The sequence below is a fragment of the Gopherus evgoodei genome, chromosome 1, assembly GCF_007399415.2.
Source record: "Gopherus evgoodei ecotype Sinaloan lineage chromosome 1, rGopEvg1_v1.p, whole genome shotgun sequence".
NCBI classification, from domain to species: Eukaryota; Metazoa; Chordata; order Testudines; family Testudinidae; genus Gopherus; species Gopherus evgoodei.
In genome coordinates, this window is record NC_044322.1 from 20,369,133 (window position 1) to 20,382,544 (window position 13,412).

Sequence of the window (13,412 nt, forward strand, 5' to 3'; positions counted from 1 at the left end):
TTTCACTTCTAATGAGTAAATCAAGGTTTTATATATACCTTTGATCAATATATATATTAAACATTCCCCTCTTCCCCCTCAAATAGCCATGCCAGATAAATTGCAATTCTTTTACAGCCATGCCTGCTGTGAAATCTGTCTATTCTGTTACTTTCCCTAAGCACTAAGAGTTTTCAAGGCATTCACAGCATGCCAGCCCGCTACATTAAACACAGTGTGACAGATATGGCCAACATTAAAGCTGAATGTCGAAAACAAGACTCATGAGGAAAGATTGAAAAAAATGGGTTTGTTTAATCTGGAGAAGACTGAGAGGGGACATGATAACAGTTAAGTACATAAAAGATTGTTTCAAGGAGGAGGCTGACAAATTGTTCTCATTAACCTCTGAGAATAGGACAAGAAGCAATGGGCTTAAATTGCTAATAGGGAGGTTTAGGGTGCACAGTCCAAACATTTTTTTTTCTCACTGTCTAGGTAGTTAAGTATTGGAACAAATTGCGTAGGGAGACTATGGAATCTAAATCATTGGAGGCTCTGAAGACAGTTTAAACAAACACCTGTCAGGAATGGTATAGTTATTATGTGGTCCTGTCTTGAGTGCAAGGGACTGAACTAGATGACCTATTAAGGTCCCTTCCAGTCCTACACTTCTATGATTCTAACATATCAATTTTAATTTCACCTAGCATGTATTCATAGGGCCAGGCTGTGATCCTCTTATTCTGTCCCAGATTGAGGTGTCAGTAGAGAAGATTTTAGAACAAATTGATAAATTAAACAATAATAATTCATCAAGACCAAGTGGTATTCTCCCAAGAGTTCTGAAGAAATTCAAATATAAAATTGAAGAACTATTAACTGTGGTATGTGACCTATCATTTAAATCAGCTTCTGTACCTGATGACTGTTACTAATGTAATGCCAATTTTTCAAAAAGGTTCCAGAGGCAATCCTGGCAATTACAGGCTGGTAAGCCTAACTTCAGTACCAGGAAAATTGGTTGAAACTATAATAAAGAACAGAATTATTAGACACATAGACAAACAAAATATGTTGGGGAAAATTCAACATGGCTTTTTAGAGAAATCATGCCTCTCCAATCTATTAGAATTTTTTGAGTATGTCAACAAGCCTTTGATATGGTTCCTCACCAAAGGCTCTTAAGCAAATTCAGCACATCTGATGGATCAGTAACTGGTTAAAAGATAGGAAACAAAGGGTAGGAGTAAATTGTCAAATTTTCACAATGGAGAGACATAAATAATGGATCCCTCCAAAGATCTGTACTGGAACCAGTGCTGTACAACATATTCATAAATGATCTGGACAAGGGGGTAAACAGTGAGGGGGAAAGTTTGCGGGTGATACAAAGTATTCAAAATATTTAAGTCCAAAGTTGACTGCAAAGACTTATAAAGAGATCTCACTAAATTGGGCGAAGGAACAACAAAATGGCAGATAAAATCCAGTGTTGATAAGTGCAAAGTAATGCACATGGGAAAAAATAATTCCAACTATATGGGGTCTAAATTAACTATTACCTCTTAAGAAAGAGATCTAAGAGTCATTGTGGATATTTTTCTGAAAACATCTCTTTTTGTGCAGCGGAAGTCAAAAAAGCTAACAGGGTGTTAGGAAACGTTAGGAAAAGAATAGATAATAAAACAGAAAATATCATAATGCCACTATATTAGTCCATTGTATGCCCACATCTTGAATACTGTGTACAGTTCTGTTGTTGCACCTCAAAAAAGATATAGTAGAATTGGAAAAAATATGAACAAAGACAACAGAAATGATCAAGGGTATGGAATAACTTCCAAACAAGGAGAGAGTAAAAAGACTGGCAATATTCAGACTGGAAAAGAGACAACTGAGAGGGGATAGGATAGAGGTCTATAAAATCATGAAGGGTGTGGAGAAAGTGAATAGGGAAGTGTTATTTATCCCTTCACATAACACAAGAAGCAAGGGTCACCCAATGAAATTAATAGGCAGCAGACTTAAAACAGACAAAAGGAAGTATTTCTTCGCACATCACAGAGTCATTTTGTAGAATTCTTTGCCTGGGGATATTGTGAAGGCCAAAAGTAAAACTAGGTTCAAAAAAGAATTAGGTAAGTTTATGGGGGATGGGTCCATCAATGGCTATTAGCCAAGATGGTCAGGGATGCAATCCCATGCTCCAAATGTCCCTAAATCTCTTACTGGCAGAAGCTGGGACTAGTCAACGGGATGGATCACTCAGAATGTTCTCTTCATTCCCTCTGAAGCATCTCACACTGGCCAGTGTCAGAAGACAGGATACTAGGTTAGATGAATCCTTAGTCTGACCCAGTGTGGTCATTCTTATGTTTATGTTCTTACATATATTTATTTAGATTTGTACAAAAATAAGAACAATGACTTTAATCCCTTAGTAGTCCCAATGACTTGTACTGTAAGATGCTGCTCATCACAAGTAAGGCTATTACAGTCTGGTCCACGTTGATTCTTAATCTGGTATTTTCTATTGTTCTGTAACTCAAGATGTCCATTTAGGAATACTTGGTTGGAATTCTACATGTAAAATATCCATCTGCCCTTTTAGACCAAGAATCTCTAATTTAATATGCCACATCTTGGCAGGTAGTGCAAGGTGAAAATCAGCTTGTGACCAGGTTGCCCCTGGTCTCGCAACAATTTATGGCTATGTCTCCAGTTGGATGCAAAGATCAAGGGTTTTATTTAGTTGTTATCCCTCTCATGGAGGACACTCCCTGTAGCAGTCTTACTCAACAAGTCACTGGTAGTAAATCAAAATAATAGTCTCACATCAGAGCTACTTTCCTTCATGCAGGCACAGTCTCTGGGCAGTCACAGAATCATAGAATATCAGGGTTGGAAGGGGACTCAGGAGGTCATCTAGTCCAATGCCCTGCTCAAAGCAGGACCAATCCCCAACTAAATCATCCCAGCCAGGGCTTTGTCAAGCCTGACTTTAAAAATCTCTAAGGAAGTAGATTTCATCACCTCCCTAGGTAACCCATTCCAGTGCTTCACCACCCTCCTAGTGAAAATGTTTTTTCTAATATCTAACCTAAACTTCCCTCACTGCAACTTGAGACCATTACTCCTTGTTCTGTCATCTGCTACCACTGAGAAAAGTCTAGATCCATCCACTTTGGAACCCTCTTTCAGGTAGTTGAAAGCAGCTATCAAATCTCCCCTCATTCTTATCTTCTGCAGACTAAATAATCCCCAGTTCCCTCAGCCTCTCCTCATAAATCATGTGCTCCAGCCCCCTAATCATTTTTGTTGCTCTCTGCTGGACTCTTCCCAATTTTTTCCATATCCTTCATGTAGTGTGGGGCCCAAAACTGGACACAGTACTCCAGATGAGGCCTCACCAATGCCAAATAGAAGGGAATGATCACATCTCTCGATCTGCTGGCAATACCCCTATTATACAGCCCAAAATGCTGTTAGCCTTCTTGGCAACAAAGGCACACGGTTGACTCATATCCAGCTTCTCATCCACCGTAGGTCCTTTTCTGCAGAACTGTTGCCTACCCACTCGGTCCCTAGTCCGTAGCAGTGCATGGAATTCTTCCTTCCTAAGTGCAGGACTCTGCACTTGTCCTTGTTGAACCTCATCAGATTTCTTTTGGCCCAATCCTCTGATTTGTCTAGGTCCCTCTGTATCCTATCCCTACCCTCCAGCGTATCTACCACTCCTCCCAGTCCCTGGCCCCAGCCATGCCTCTCTCACAGAGTGGGAGCAGGAAGTCTGCTCTCCCTCCCATCCAGTTTCCAACTAGGTTGGGTTCTCCTCTGTTAGCCTTTCCCCTCAAAGTGTAGCAGGGCAGGGCTGACTGAGCTCACAGCAGTTCATTAACCCTTTCCAGGCCAGTGTGGGGTTTGTATATGTCATCACAAATCAACATAGTCACTGCTGACGACTGAAAGCCAGTGGACCAAATTTTCAAAAGAGCCTGCTTACAATGGATGCCACAGTTTTCGGGTACTCAACTTGAGATAGTTCTGGTCTAAATTTCACTGATTTGGGTCACCCCCAGCTTCCACTAAAGCCAGTGGAAACTGTATGCATTCAGGTTTCAGAGTAGCAGCCGTGTTAGTCTGTATCCGTAAAAAGAACAGGAGTACTTGTGGCACATTCAGCGCCTCTACAAATCAGACCAAAGGCATCTCAGATTGAGAACCCAGAACACTTTTGAAACTGTTGGCCCAATTACCTAACAATGAACTTGATTCCACAACCCATACTCAAACTGAGTACCACTTGCAAATTACACAGGATTAGGCCTAGTGATACCACAACCTATTGGTTGCTAATGTCTGAGCAATACTAGACTTACACCATCCCTATCCTGGGCCAATACATGACAAGATGCTTTCACAACATTACTTCTTTAAGAATCTTGATCCTGACCTAAAGAGGTAAATGCAAATACCTTTTCTGTGCTGGGTTATTATTGTTGAGTAATTCCTTAAACAAAGAAATAAAAACGTAGCAATCTTTCCAAAAAAAATATACCTATAGCTTTTAAAACTGCTGAGTAAATCAGAGGACACTAAAAATAGAGGCATGACATGAGCTTTATTATTATTATTATGTGTGTCTGTAGCACCTTTCATCTGAGCACCACAAACCACAGCACAAACAATAATTAAGACTCACTGCACTGTTGTGAGATAGGTAACTATCATTACACCCTTTTTTCAAATTAGTAGAATGTAGCACAGAAAGACTGAGTGATTTGCCCATGGTACCTGAGTTAGTGGCTTAGTTTTTGTTCTAACTAATCGACTTTATGTCATATCTGATTGTGAATTTGTTGCTTAATAACACTTAAAATTGTATCCCTCCATCTTTTTTTTTTTAACATGTATTTCTCTAGATACCAAGCCCAGATGAGGGGTTTAAAGGCAAATCACTTTATGAGAGTTGGCATGAAAAAAACCCATCTACAGAATATAAAGATGTCCCCAGGTAAGTGACAAAGGATATGTGCAGAAGTTACTGCAAGTTGAAAAATAGGTTTTCTTTGTATTTCTAGCCTCATGGAAAGCTGAACTCTTAAAAGAAATAGTGGGGCAGACCCTCAGAACTGGTGTAATTGTCAAAGAGTCATGGACTTTTGACAATTTACACCAGCTGTGTATCTGTGCCTGTACTCAGAATTGGAGCAATTACATATGACAGAGTAAATTGTCAGTATAGCTGGGCTTTAGACACATGATTCCTTATAGGTTCCAGGATGTGTCTAACTCCCTAGGAAACCACAGCTAAAATGGGATTATCTGCTTCTAGAACATCTGTGGGCAGGGTGTCAATTACAACGTAGCCCGTCTGGGGTTGAAGTCAGACCTAAGTGTAATTGTTCTATGGTTAGAAGTAGGAAGCAGCGTTTTATTGTCATTTTAGCCTTGTTTCTGAGAAAGCATAACCAGTGTGTGAAAAGAAACAGTGACCCTTAATGCTGTAGGGTTAGCAGCCCTTGGAGCCTGCATTTTATTCAGTGCCTGGAGGAAGTAAAACTAGCCAGAATTTTTTGGAGCTGGTGTTTTGTTTTGTACATTTTTCTTCAGTCTGGTCATCTCAACAATTTTTCATCTTTCTTCCTTCCTTCCTTCTTTCTCATTTCCTGTGCCTCTCTGAATGACAAGGCTCAAGCCCTGTAGCCCCCCGTAATCTTCTCAGTAAAGGTCTCTGCAGCTAGCAGACGGAGATAGGGATAGAAATATTTTCTCAAATGGAAAAAGCAGAAGTTAGAGGGAGGTGGATTGGGCCAATACAGCATCATCTCCTAACCCTTACCACCAACCACATGGAAAGCCTTAGATTCTGTAGCCTAAAGAAGACGCTTTGTCTGAGTGAGAAGGGCTCAGGGCTGCTTTTCATAGCACTATCCCCCTTCAGATCTACAGGGATTGCCCCTCATAACATATAAAGTTGATCCTGTTAAGTCGTGACTAGGAGATGCTGGGCGATGGGTCTATTCCCTTAGACCTGTCCGCATCTCTTGTGTAGATTCTGCTCTGTGCTGTTGTATTCCCCAATGCAGGGATTGACCAGGGTTCAGTAGAGACTCCATGTCAGAGAGGCCCTTAAGTGAACAAGAATAAGGAAGTGGATTTGGAGCCAAAGTCTTCCCTGCACTAACTCCACAGAGTTCCATGTGATGAGTCTGGCCCACTGTGAATAGCAGAGTTGTTAGGAGATGCACATGGTGGGTGATAGACGACTCAGGAATGACAGAGGTTATGTTAAGGAGATGTTTGGAGGAAGAGTGTGGTGGGGAATGCCCTGGAATGGGGTGAAAGGGATGAAATAGACGAGAGACAGGAATGGGGAGTTTATTAATACAATGTTTTGAAACATACTAAATATTGTACTTACATACTTTACTCAAGATCTGTTCCCTTTTCTTGTCAAAAGAATAAATAAGCTGGGTTCTGGCAATGACTTTGAAGTCTTTTTTCAGCGGCTTGGCATTGCTTCAGGCAGAGCACGTTACAGCAAAAACTGGGTAAGTCTGTCATCACACTATCTCATCACTGTCCCTCATAACCCACTGATACCATCAGCTGCGATTCAACGATTGTAAGCTCTTTGGACCTGGGACTGCCTTTTTATTCTGTTTGTACAAAGCCTAGCACAATGGGATCCTGCTCCAGGACTGGGGTGCCTGGCTATTACCGCAATAATTCATACATAGTGATGATAATAACTGTGAACTTGGCATGAACCAACCAAATCATAAAGGCATTTAGTTCAAAGTAAATGGCAAGATAGTGACACAGAATTGCTTATGGCCAGTAGCTCTAAGAAAGCTTTGAATGCTGAAGTGATTTTTTTTACAACCATGATTGCTTTGATTCTTTCTGTGTCCACATTGAGAGACATGCATGATTACAATAAGATAACAAGTCACAGTCTATTAAGCAAGGTCTTCCCCTCTGAAGAAGAGTATTGAAAATATGAACAAAGAGGATTGCTGTGATGCAGGCACACGAGAGGGAATGTTTTGCAGGATAGTCGAGCTGTCCAAACTGGCATTATAAATAACACATTTTTAAATTCATTTTTTTTTCCAGAGAGTGGAAAAATACAGTAGCTACCCAGTTTACCACAGTGTCTATGAGACCTATGAGATTGTGGAGAGATTTTATGATCCGACTTTTAAGAATCACCTGACAGTGGCACAGGTACGAGGAGGGCTGGTATTTGAACTAGCCGACTCTGTGGTCCTTCCTTTTGACTGCAGAGATTACGCAGAGGCTTTAAGGAACTATGTTCAAGTCATCTATAATTTGTCAAAGAATCATCAAATGGGACTGACAACGTACAGCGTGTCGTTTGGTATGTACCACCCTCCACCAGACCCTTCCTCTTATTATTGTTCATTATTTGTATTGTGATAGCATGTAGGATCCCCAGTCATGAACTGAGGCCCCATTGTGCTGGGTGCTGCACAAATAGAACAAAACTAGTCCCTAGTATTTTATTGTAGATTAAAATACAATCTATTTTAATTAGATTGTAATCTTGTGCCCCTAAGAATATTACAATCTAATTAAAATAATGATTTTATTTTGATTTTTTAAAAAAAGAAACCACATGCCTAATTGCACAAGAGCCTTTTGAATAGCACTTAAAATAAACCTCTTATAATACAAAAGGCCCATCAACCATACAATCAGAGCAAATGAATAAACAAACCCCCATTCTCTCCAGGTTACCACCCGTAGCCAGATGTCCAGAGAAATAAATGGGCTTTGCATTGTGGCCCTGAAGGTAACAATTGTGCGCTAATCTCAACAAATCAGGGGGAATGAATTACAAAGCTGAGTTGCCAACTCTTATGATTTTTATCACGGGTCTCATCAGATTTGGTGCTTTTCTCAAAGCTCCATTTGCTGTAGTCACATGACAATGGGGGAAATCTCAACTTACTTTTTGTTTTAAATGAAAATCTCTAACCCTGATGGTTGCTGAGAAAAGCTTGAAAAAGCTACTCCTAAAAGCTCAAACACCAGAAGACAAAGTGATTACAAAATTGATTGGTCAGAAAAAACCCTCGTGATTGGTTTTGAAATTTCATGATTTTGGGGGCTGACTCAAGATTTTTAAACTCTTGGGGTTGGAAATACTGAGGGTCCCTCACAGGAAAAAAAAAAAAAACACTGCCAGCAACCCTCTCCTGCTTAAACTAAGTACCATGCCCAAGGAATCTTAAATCCTGCCCTGCAAGGCCCTTTGCCTATCTTCAGTGGAACCAGAATTTCACCCTGCAGACTCATAGATTGGCATTTCTGTGGGATGGAAAAGGACTCATCACCTGGACAGGCATTTTCCATACCCCAGTGCCCCTCCTGGCTGCAATGTTTGGAGTTACAAATATACACTACCCAAGCTACAGTGTGGCCCATAATGCCTAAAGCCAAATGAGTGCAGGTAATAGGAGCTAGTGCTGTGCTTTGCACCAATTAAACTCTTGCTGATAAAAATACAAAGAATACCATTGACATTTATAGTGCCAAAATGTACAAGAAGGGAAATAAGTTAAACTGGCATAAGGCACCTTTATACTGGTATAACTGTATCCACACTCGGACTGGTTCTGGTATAGTTATACTGCTACAAAATCCATGTGTGGACTAGGCCTTAATTATTTTTTTAAAATAATTTTTCAAATAACCCAACACTTAAAAACAAAACCACACTAACAAACTCCCGCATCTTCATGCGAGCTCTGTCAGCTCTCAGTGTGCATGTGCAGTCATGTGATAGTGAGGGCATTTCTGCTGTTTGAGTGTCTAAACTGTACATACACACACACTTCATTTTGCTCTTTGTACTCTGAGAATTAACATGATCGTGTTGGTTCATTGGCAAAAGCTAAACAGAACTCACAGTTAAGCTCTTCCTTTCCTATCTTTGCAGATTCTCTCTTCTCTGCTGCAAATAATTTTACAGAAGCTGCCACTGACTTTCACAGGAGACTGCAGCAAGTAGACATCAATAAGTAAGTTCTACAGGTTCCTTAGCCATCAAACCAAATAATTAAATTCTTCAGGCCTAATGGGGCAGCCTTCACTCATGCTGTGAGCACTTATATAAACTATCTCATTAACAAGTGCCCACTAATGGGAGTGAGGGTTGTACCAATTGGGTCCCTTTAAGGGTTATAATAATAGATCGCCATTAAAGCACAAATGTGTATCCAGTCTTCTGTTTAATACTTAGAGTGCCAGAATCTCATTTACACTAATGTCCCTTTCTGCCACTCACATTCTCATTTTCTGACCAACAGCCAGAGTGGTGAAAGAGGGCCTTACTGCAAATGAGAAGCAGATCCAGGATAGATAGTTGCTGGCTTTTTAATGGTGGCCATTCTGAACTGAAATAAATTAACAGCATTTGACTTATTTATAGGAATTTGTGTGATGATCATCTCTCTAGTACCAGGATTGCTGACAGTGCTAAAGATGCAACATATTAACTCTAAAAGGCTGCAGATTTCAATGCAGCCTGTGGATGTATGCCTGCTGAGGAGATGGTCCTCACATTAAAACTGTGTGTAGTCAGTCAGCTGTTTCTTTTACATCCCATTTACACATAAAAATGTTGCTGCTTTCTTAGTTCTCTTTCTTTCTTAGTTTGATTTTTGCAGCACCTCTCCCTAACTCTAGGAACATGAATTTCTGTTAGTCATCAATTATAAGGCTTACACTTCAAGATTCACCATTTGTAAATAGCTGGATTGTTTTTGTTTAGCTGGTTGGTTGTTTTTTGTTTTTTTTTCAGAACCACTGAAATATATCCGTAGAAACAAATGGACTCTAACTAAACTTTGTTTCAGCATTTTAAAAAAAATGCTTGGTGTCTTTTTTTTTTTTTAAGATCAGAACACTAATTATTAACCTTAATCATCCCATATGGCAAAGATGGAATTTTTCCTATGTGTTGTTGAATGTTGCTACACGATATCAAATGGGATATACCTCAGTTCAAGAACAATTATATTAACATAACCTGAGTTGAACTTAAGCAGTGACCAAATTCTGCTTTTGTTTATACTGGTGTAAATTTGGAACTGACTACAGTTGAGTTACTCCAGATTTATACTAATGTAGCTGAGACTTTGCCCTAGTGATTCCACTGCAAAGCTCAGCAGTATGTCACGTTGCACACACGTTTCCAGTCCCACTGGTAAATACATTATTTATTTGTTAAGCATCAGTACAGTGCTTGGTGCTGTACAAAACACACAGATACACACAATCTCTGCTCCAAGAAACTTTTATTTAAACAAACATACCAAACAATTCAGGCAACACAATTCACAGACCAGCCCCAAAATTGTTCTAATGAAGTTCCTTTTTTCTCTTTTAAATTGAGAGGTTTTTTATATTAAAAATACATGTATTTTTACTGAAGTTGCTTGACTTTGATTGGCTTCATGGAAGAAATGAGTGTTAAAAAAGAGCTGTATGGAGATGGAGTGATTGTCTTGAACATGACAGTGGGAGAGAGTTTCAGGTATAAGGGACAGCTTGGGAGAAAGTATTTAATTATCCTTTCCTTCTTACAGTACATTCCTTAGCACCTAAGAACAGCCTTACAGAACCTTCACATTATGTGCCAGATCCTCAGGGTAGCTCGACATTGATCTGTTGACTTAACTGTGATTGGCTTCACAAGTGTTGTACTCATTACATTCTACAAGCTGTGTTTAGACATGTATTGAAGCTGTGAAAGTTTTAGTACAGGATGCACATGTTCAAAGTACTCTGAGGCTAAGACAGACTTCTTTTGCTTTCGTTTCAGCCCAATCGCTGTAAGAGCATTGAATGATCAGCTCATGTTTTTAGAAAGGGCTTTTATTGATCCTCTTGGTTTACCTGGCAGGCCATTCTACAGGTAGGCAAACATTATCTACAACAAACTTTACTTGTTTTTTTGCCTAAGAACTCTAAGAAATGTCAACCATTTACAGGTATCTGCAGAGTGTGAACAAAAATGGAAAATTATTATTTAACATGGGAAAACGGGACATAAATAAGTATAATAGGATAAGAAAAAGAAAGGGAAAATTAGTCTGAATATTAGGATAAAATTCAGTGATATTGTATAAGGGCTTGATCCAAAGGCCGTTAAAGTTAACAGGAGTATTTTCACTGATTTCAGTGGGCTTTGGATCAGGTCATGAACATTTGATTCTTTTCTCATTAAAGTCCAATCCAAAACTTCAAAGCAGTGTAGAATCAATCCCTAACATGCTCCTTTAAAAAAAAGGGGGGGCGGGAGGGGTGTCCTGACACATGGAACAGGTAACCTTAGACTGATCATAGTGGTACGAAATATAGCGAAAGAGCAGCGCTGCAGTAGTAGTAAAATAGATTTGCTGGTCTCTAACATTTTAACTGGACCATTCAATCCTGTTTTGTGGGCAGACTAGTTGAACCTTCTATATCCCTCTCCCACTCCAGCATAATGCAGAACATTCACCTTTCCTGAAAAAAGCAGTCTAGCAAGAGAAAACGGACATTAAGATTTACAATCCTTGTACTTTTAAGAACTCCTGAATAAATATCTGCCAAGGTCAATTTACTGACGCTTCCTTCCTAACTCAAAGTACTCTTCACCTGCCGAAAACTGTGGTTATTTGGTTTTTTCCTTTAATCAAAAACATTGGGGAAGAAAAAAACATTTATAATCCGTGTCTCCACTCCTCCAGGACACTGGCATTCACATGGACTAATTTAGTGTGTTCGAAGGTGTGCTTAGAAGATATCTGCGGGAGAAATGGGAATTTTAGATTTTTGGTTTTTGCTTTATATAGTGCAGGCATTATTGCTACAAGAATCCTATTTATTTGCATTCCCAATACCAAGGATTTGCTTTGACAGCTGATATATTCATTGGATGAGGATTTATTCAGAAAATAAACATTTGTTCTATTTTCATAATGTATAGTAATTTTTCTTTTTCCCTACAGGCACATTATTTTTGCTCCGAGCAGCCACAACAAGTACGCTGGAGAGTCATTCCCAGGGATCTACGATGCCATGTTTGATATAGAAAACAAAGCAGATCAGCACAAAGCCTGGGAAGAAGTAAAGAGGCAGATCTCCATTGCAGCCTTCACCGTGCAGGCTGCAGCAGGGACGCTGAAGGACCTCGCATAAACATATCAGCAACATACTCAAAAGTGAAAGACTGGAGATGACAGCTGGGGAGCCCTCAAAACCAGAGCATTTACAGACATGAGTAGGATTATTTTTAAAACCTTGTTCTTTGCAAACAGTCAGTCTCCCTCACTTCCATTACATTTAACAACATTAATAAGGTGTGATACCTCTGAAACTCTATTTGGAGAGAGTGAAGTTGAGATCATTGCTCAAGTGAGATACTAAATTAAACAATGTTCATTTCAGATTGCCACCTCATGTTTAAAAACACCCTCCCACACACGGACACACAAAAAACCCTGATTTCCTTTTCATGTAACATGTTAAATTGCAGAAATCACAATTTTTGTAGTCTCACAGTTGTGCAGTGTATTTAATCTAATCTATTGGTCTGATTGTTTTGGTGATTATCTTGTAGTGCTTTTATCAGTAAAACAGAACAGTCACCCTTATTTCCAACACTTTCTAACATTTGGAAAATTAGTTAATTTTCTAGTATTTTCTACTGCGTTGCATAACTATACTCTAGGTGATGCCTACAGCTCCCCATTGCACAAGGAGTCATGCAATGAGATGAGAATATCTCCTTAAAATGGTGTCACAGATGGCACGGGGGAAAGGTGGTGATCATGGAGAGTTCTGGGCTGAGTGCTCAGGTCACTCACCTTTGTTACTTTTCTCTTAGCATCTTGAAACCATTTAGGGGGAGGGATAGCTCAGTGGTTTGAGCATTGGCCTGCTAAACCCAGGGTTGTGAGTTTGATCCTTGAGCAGGCCACTTAGGGATCTAGGGCAAAAATTGGTCCTGCTAGTGAAGGCAGGGGGCTGGACTCAATGACTTTTCAAGGTCCCTTCCAGTTCTAGGAGATTGGTATATCTCCAATTATTACCTAAAAAACAGGATGAAACAAGAAACCTCTCAGTCACTATTAATAAAAAGGTAGATGGGAACAATAAATGTCAGCCATGAAATGACTTGGCACAAATGGACTGAGGACAATGATCCTGTGCAAAAGGTACATAGCTACCTCTGTATAACACAAATTTGGATATCACACGGTAAAGCAGCATTCCAGGCAGGGGCTGCGCACTGCAGTGGATCAAAGCAAGTTCAATATAACACAGTAAGATCTTTTGGCTCCCAAGGACAGCATTATATCGAGGTACAGGTGTATTCCTAACAATCTATTTGTCTGTTTTCAAGGTAT

General features: G+C 39.7%; 1 protein-coding gene across 2 annotated transcripts in view; it reads left to right on the forward strand.

Moving 5' to 3' along the window:
* Positions 1 to 12,561, forward strand: part of FOLH1B (folate hydrolase 1B) — a 56,084-nt gene extending 43,523 nt beyond the window's left edge. For both annotated transcript variants that reach the window (XM_030559113.1, XM_030559121.1), the window contains 6 exons: positions 4,905 to 4,996; positions 6,446 to 6,536; positions 7,105 to 7,369; positions 8,954 to 9,035; positions 10,841 to 10,933; positions 12,012 to 12,561. In XM_030559113.1, the coding sequence (XP_030414973.1) occupies positions 4,905 to 4,996; positions 6,446 to 6,536; positions 7,105 to 7,369; positions 8,954 to 9,035; positions 10,841 to 10,933; positions 12,012 to 12,201 (813 nt within the window). In that variant the 3' untranslated portion in view covers positions 12,202 to 12,561. The remainder of the gene's footprint in view (positions 1 to 4,904; positions 4,997 to 6,445; positions 6,537 to 7,104; positions 7,370 to 8,953; positions 9,036 to 10,840; positions 10,934 to 12,011) is intronic.
* The last annotated feature ends 851 nt before the right edge of the window (positions 12,562 to 13,412 follow it).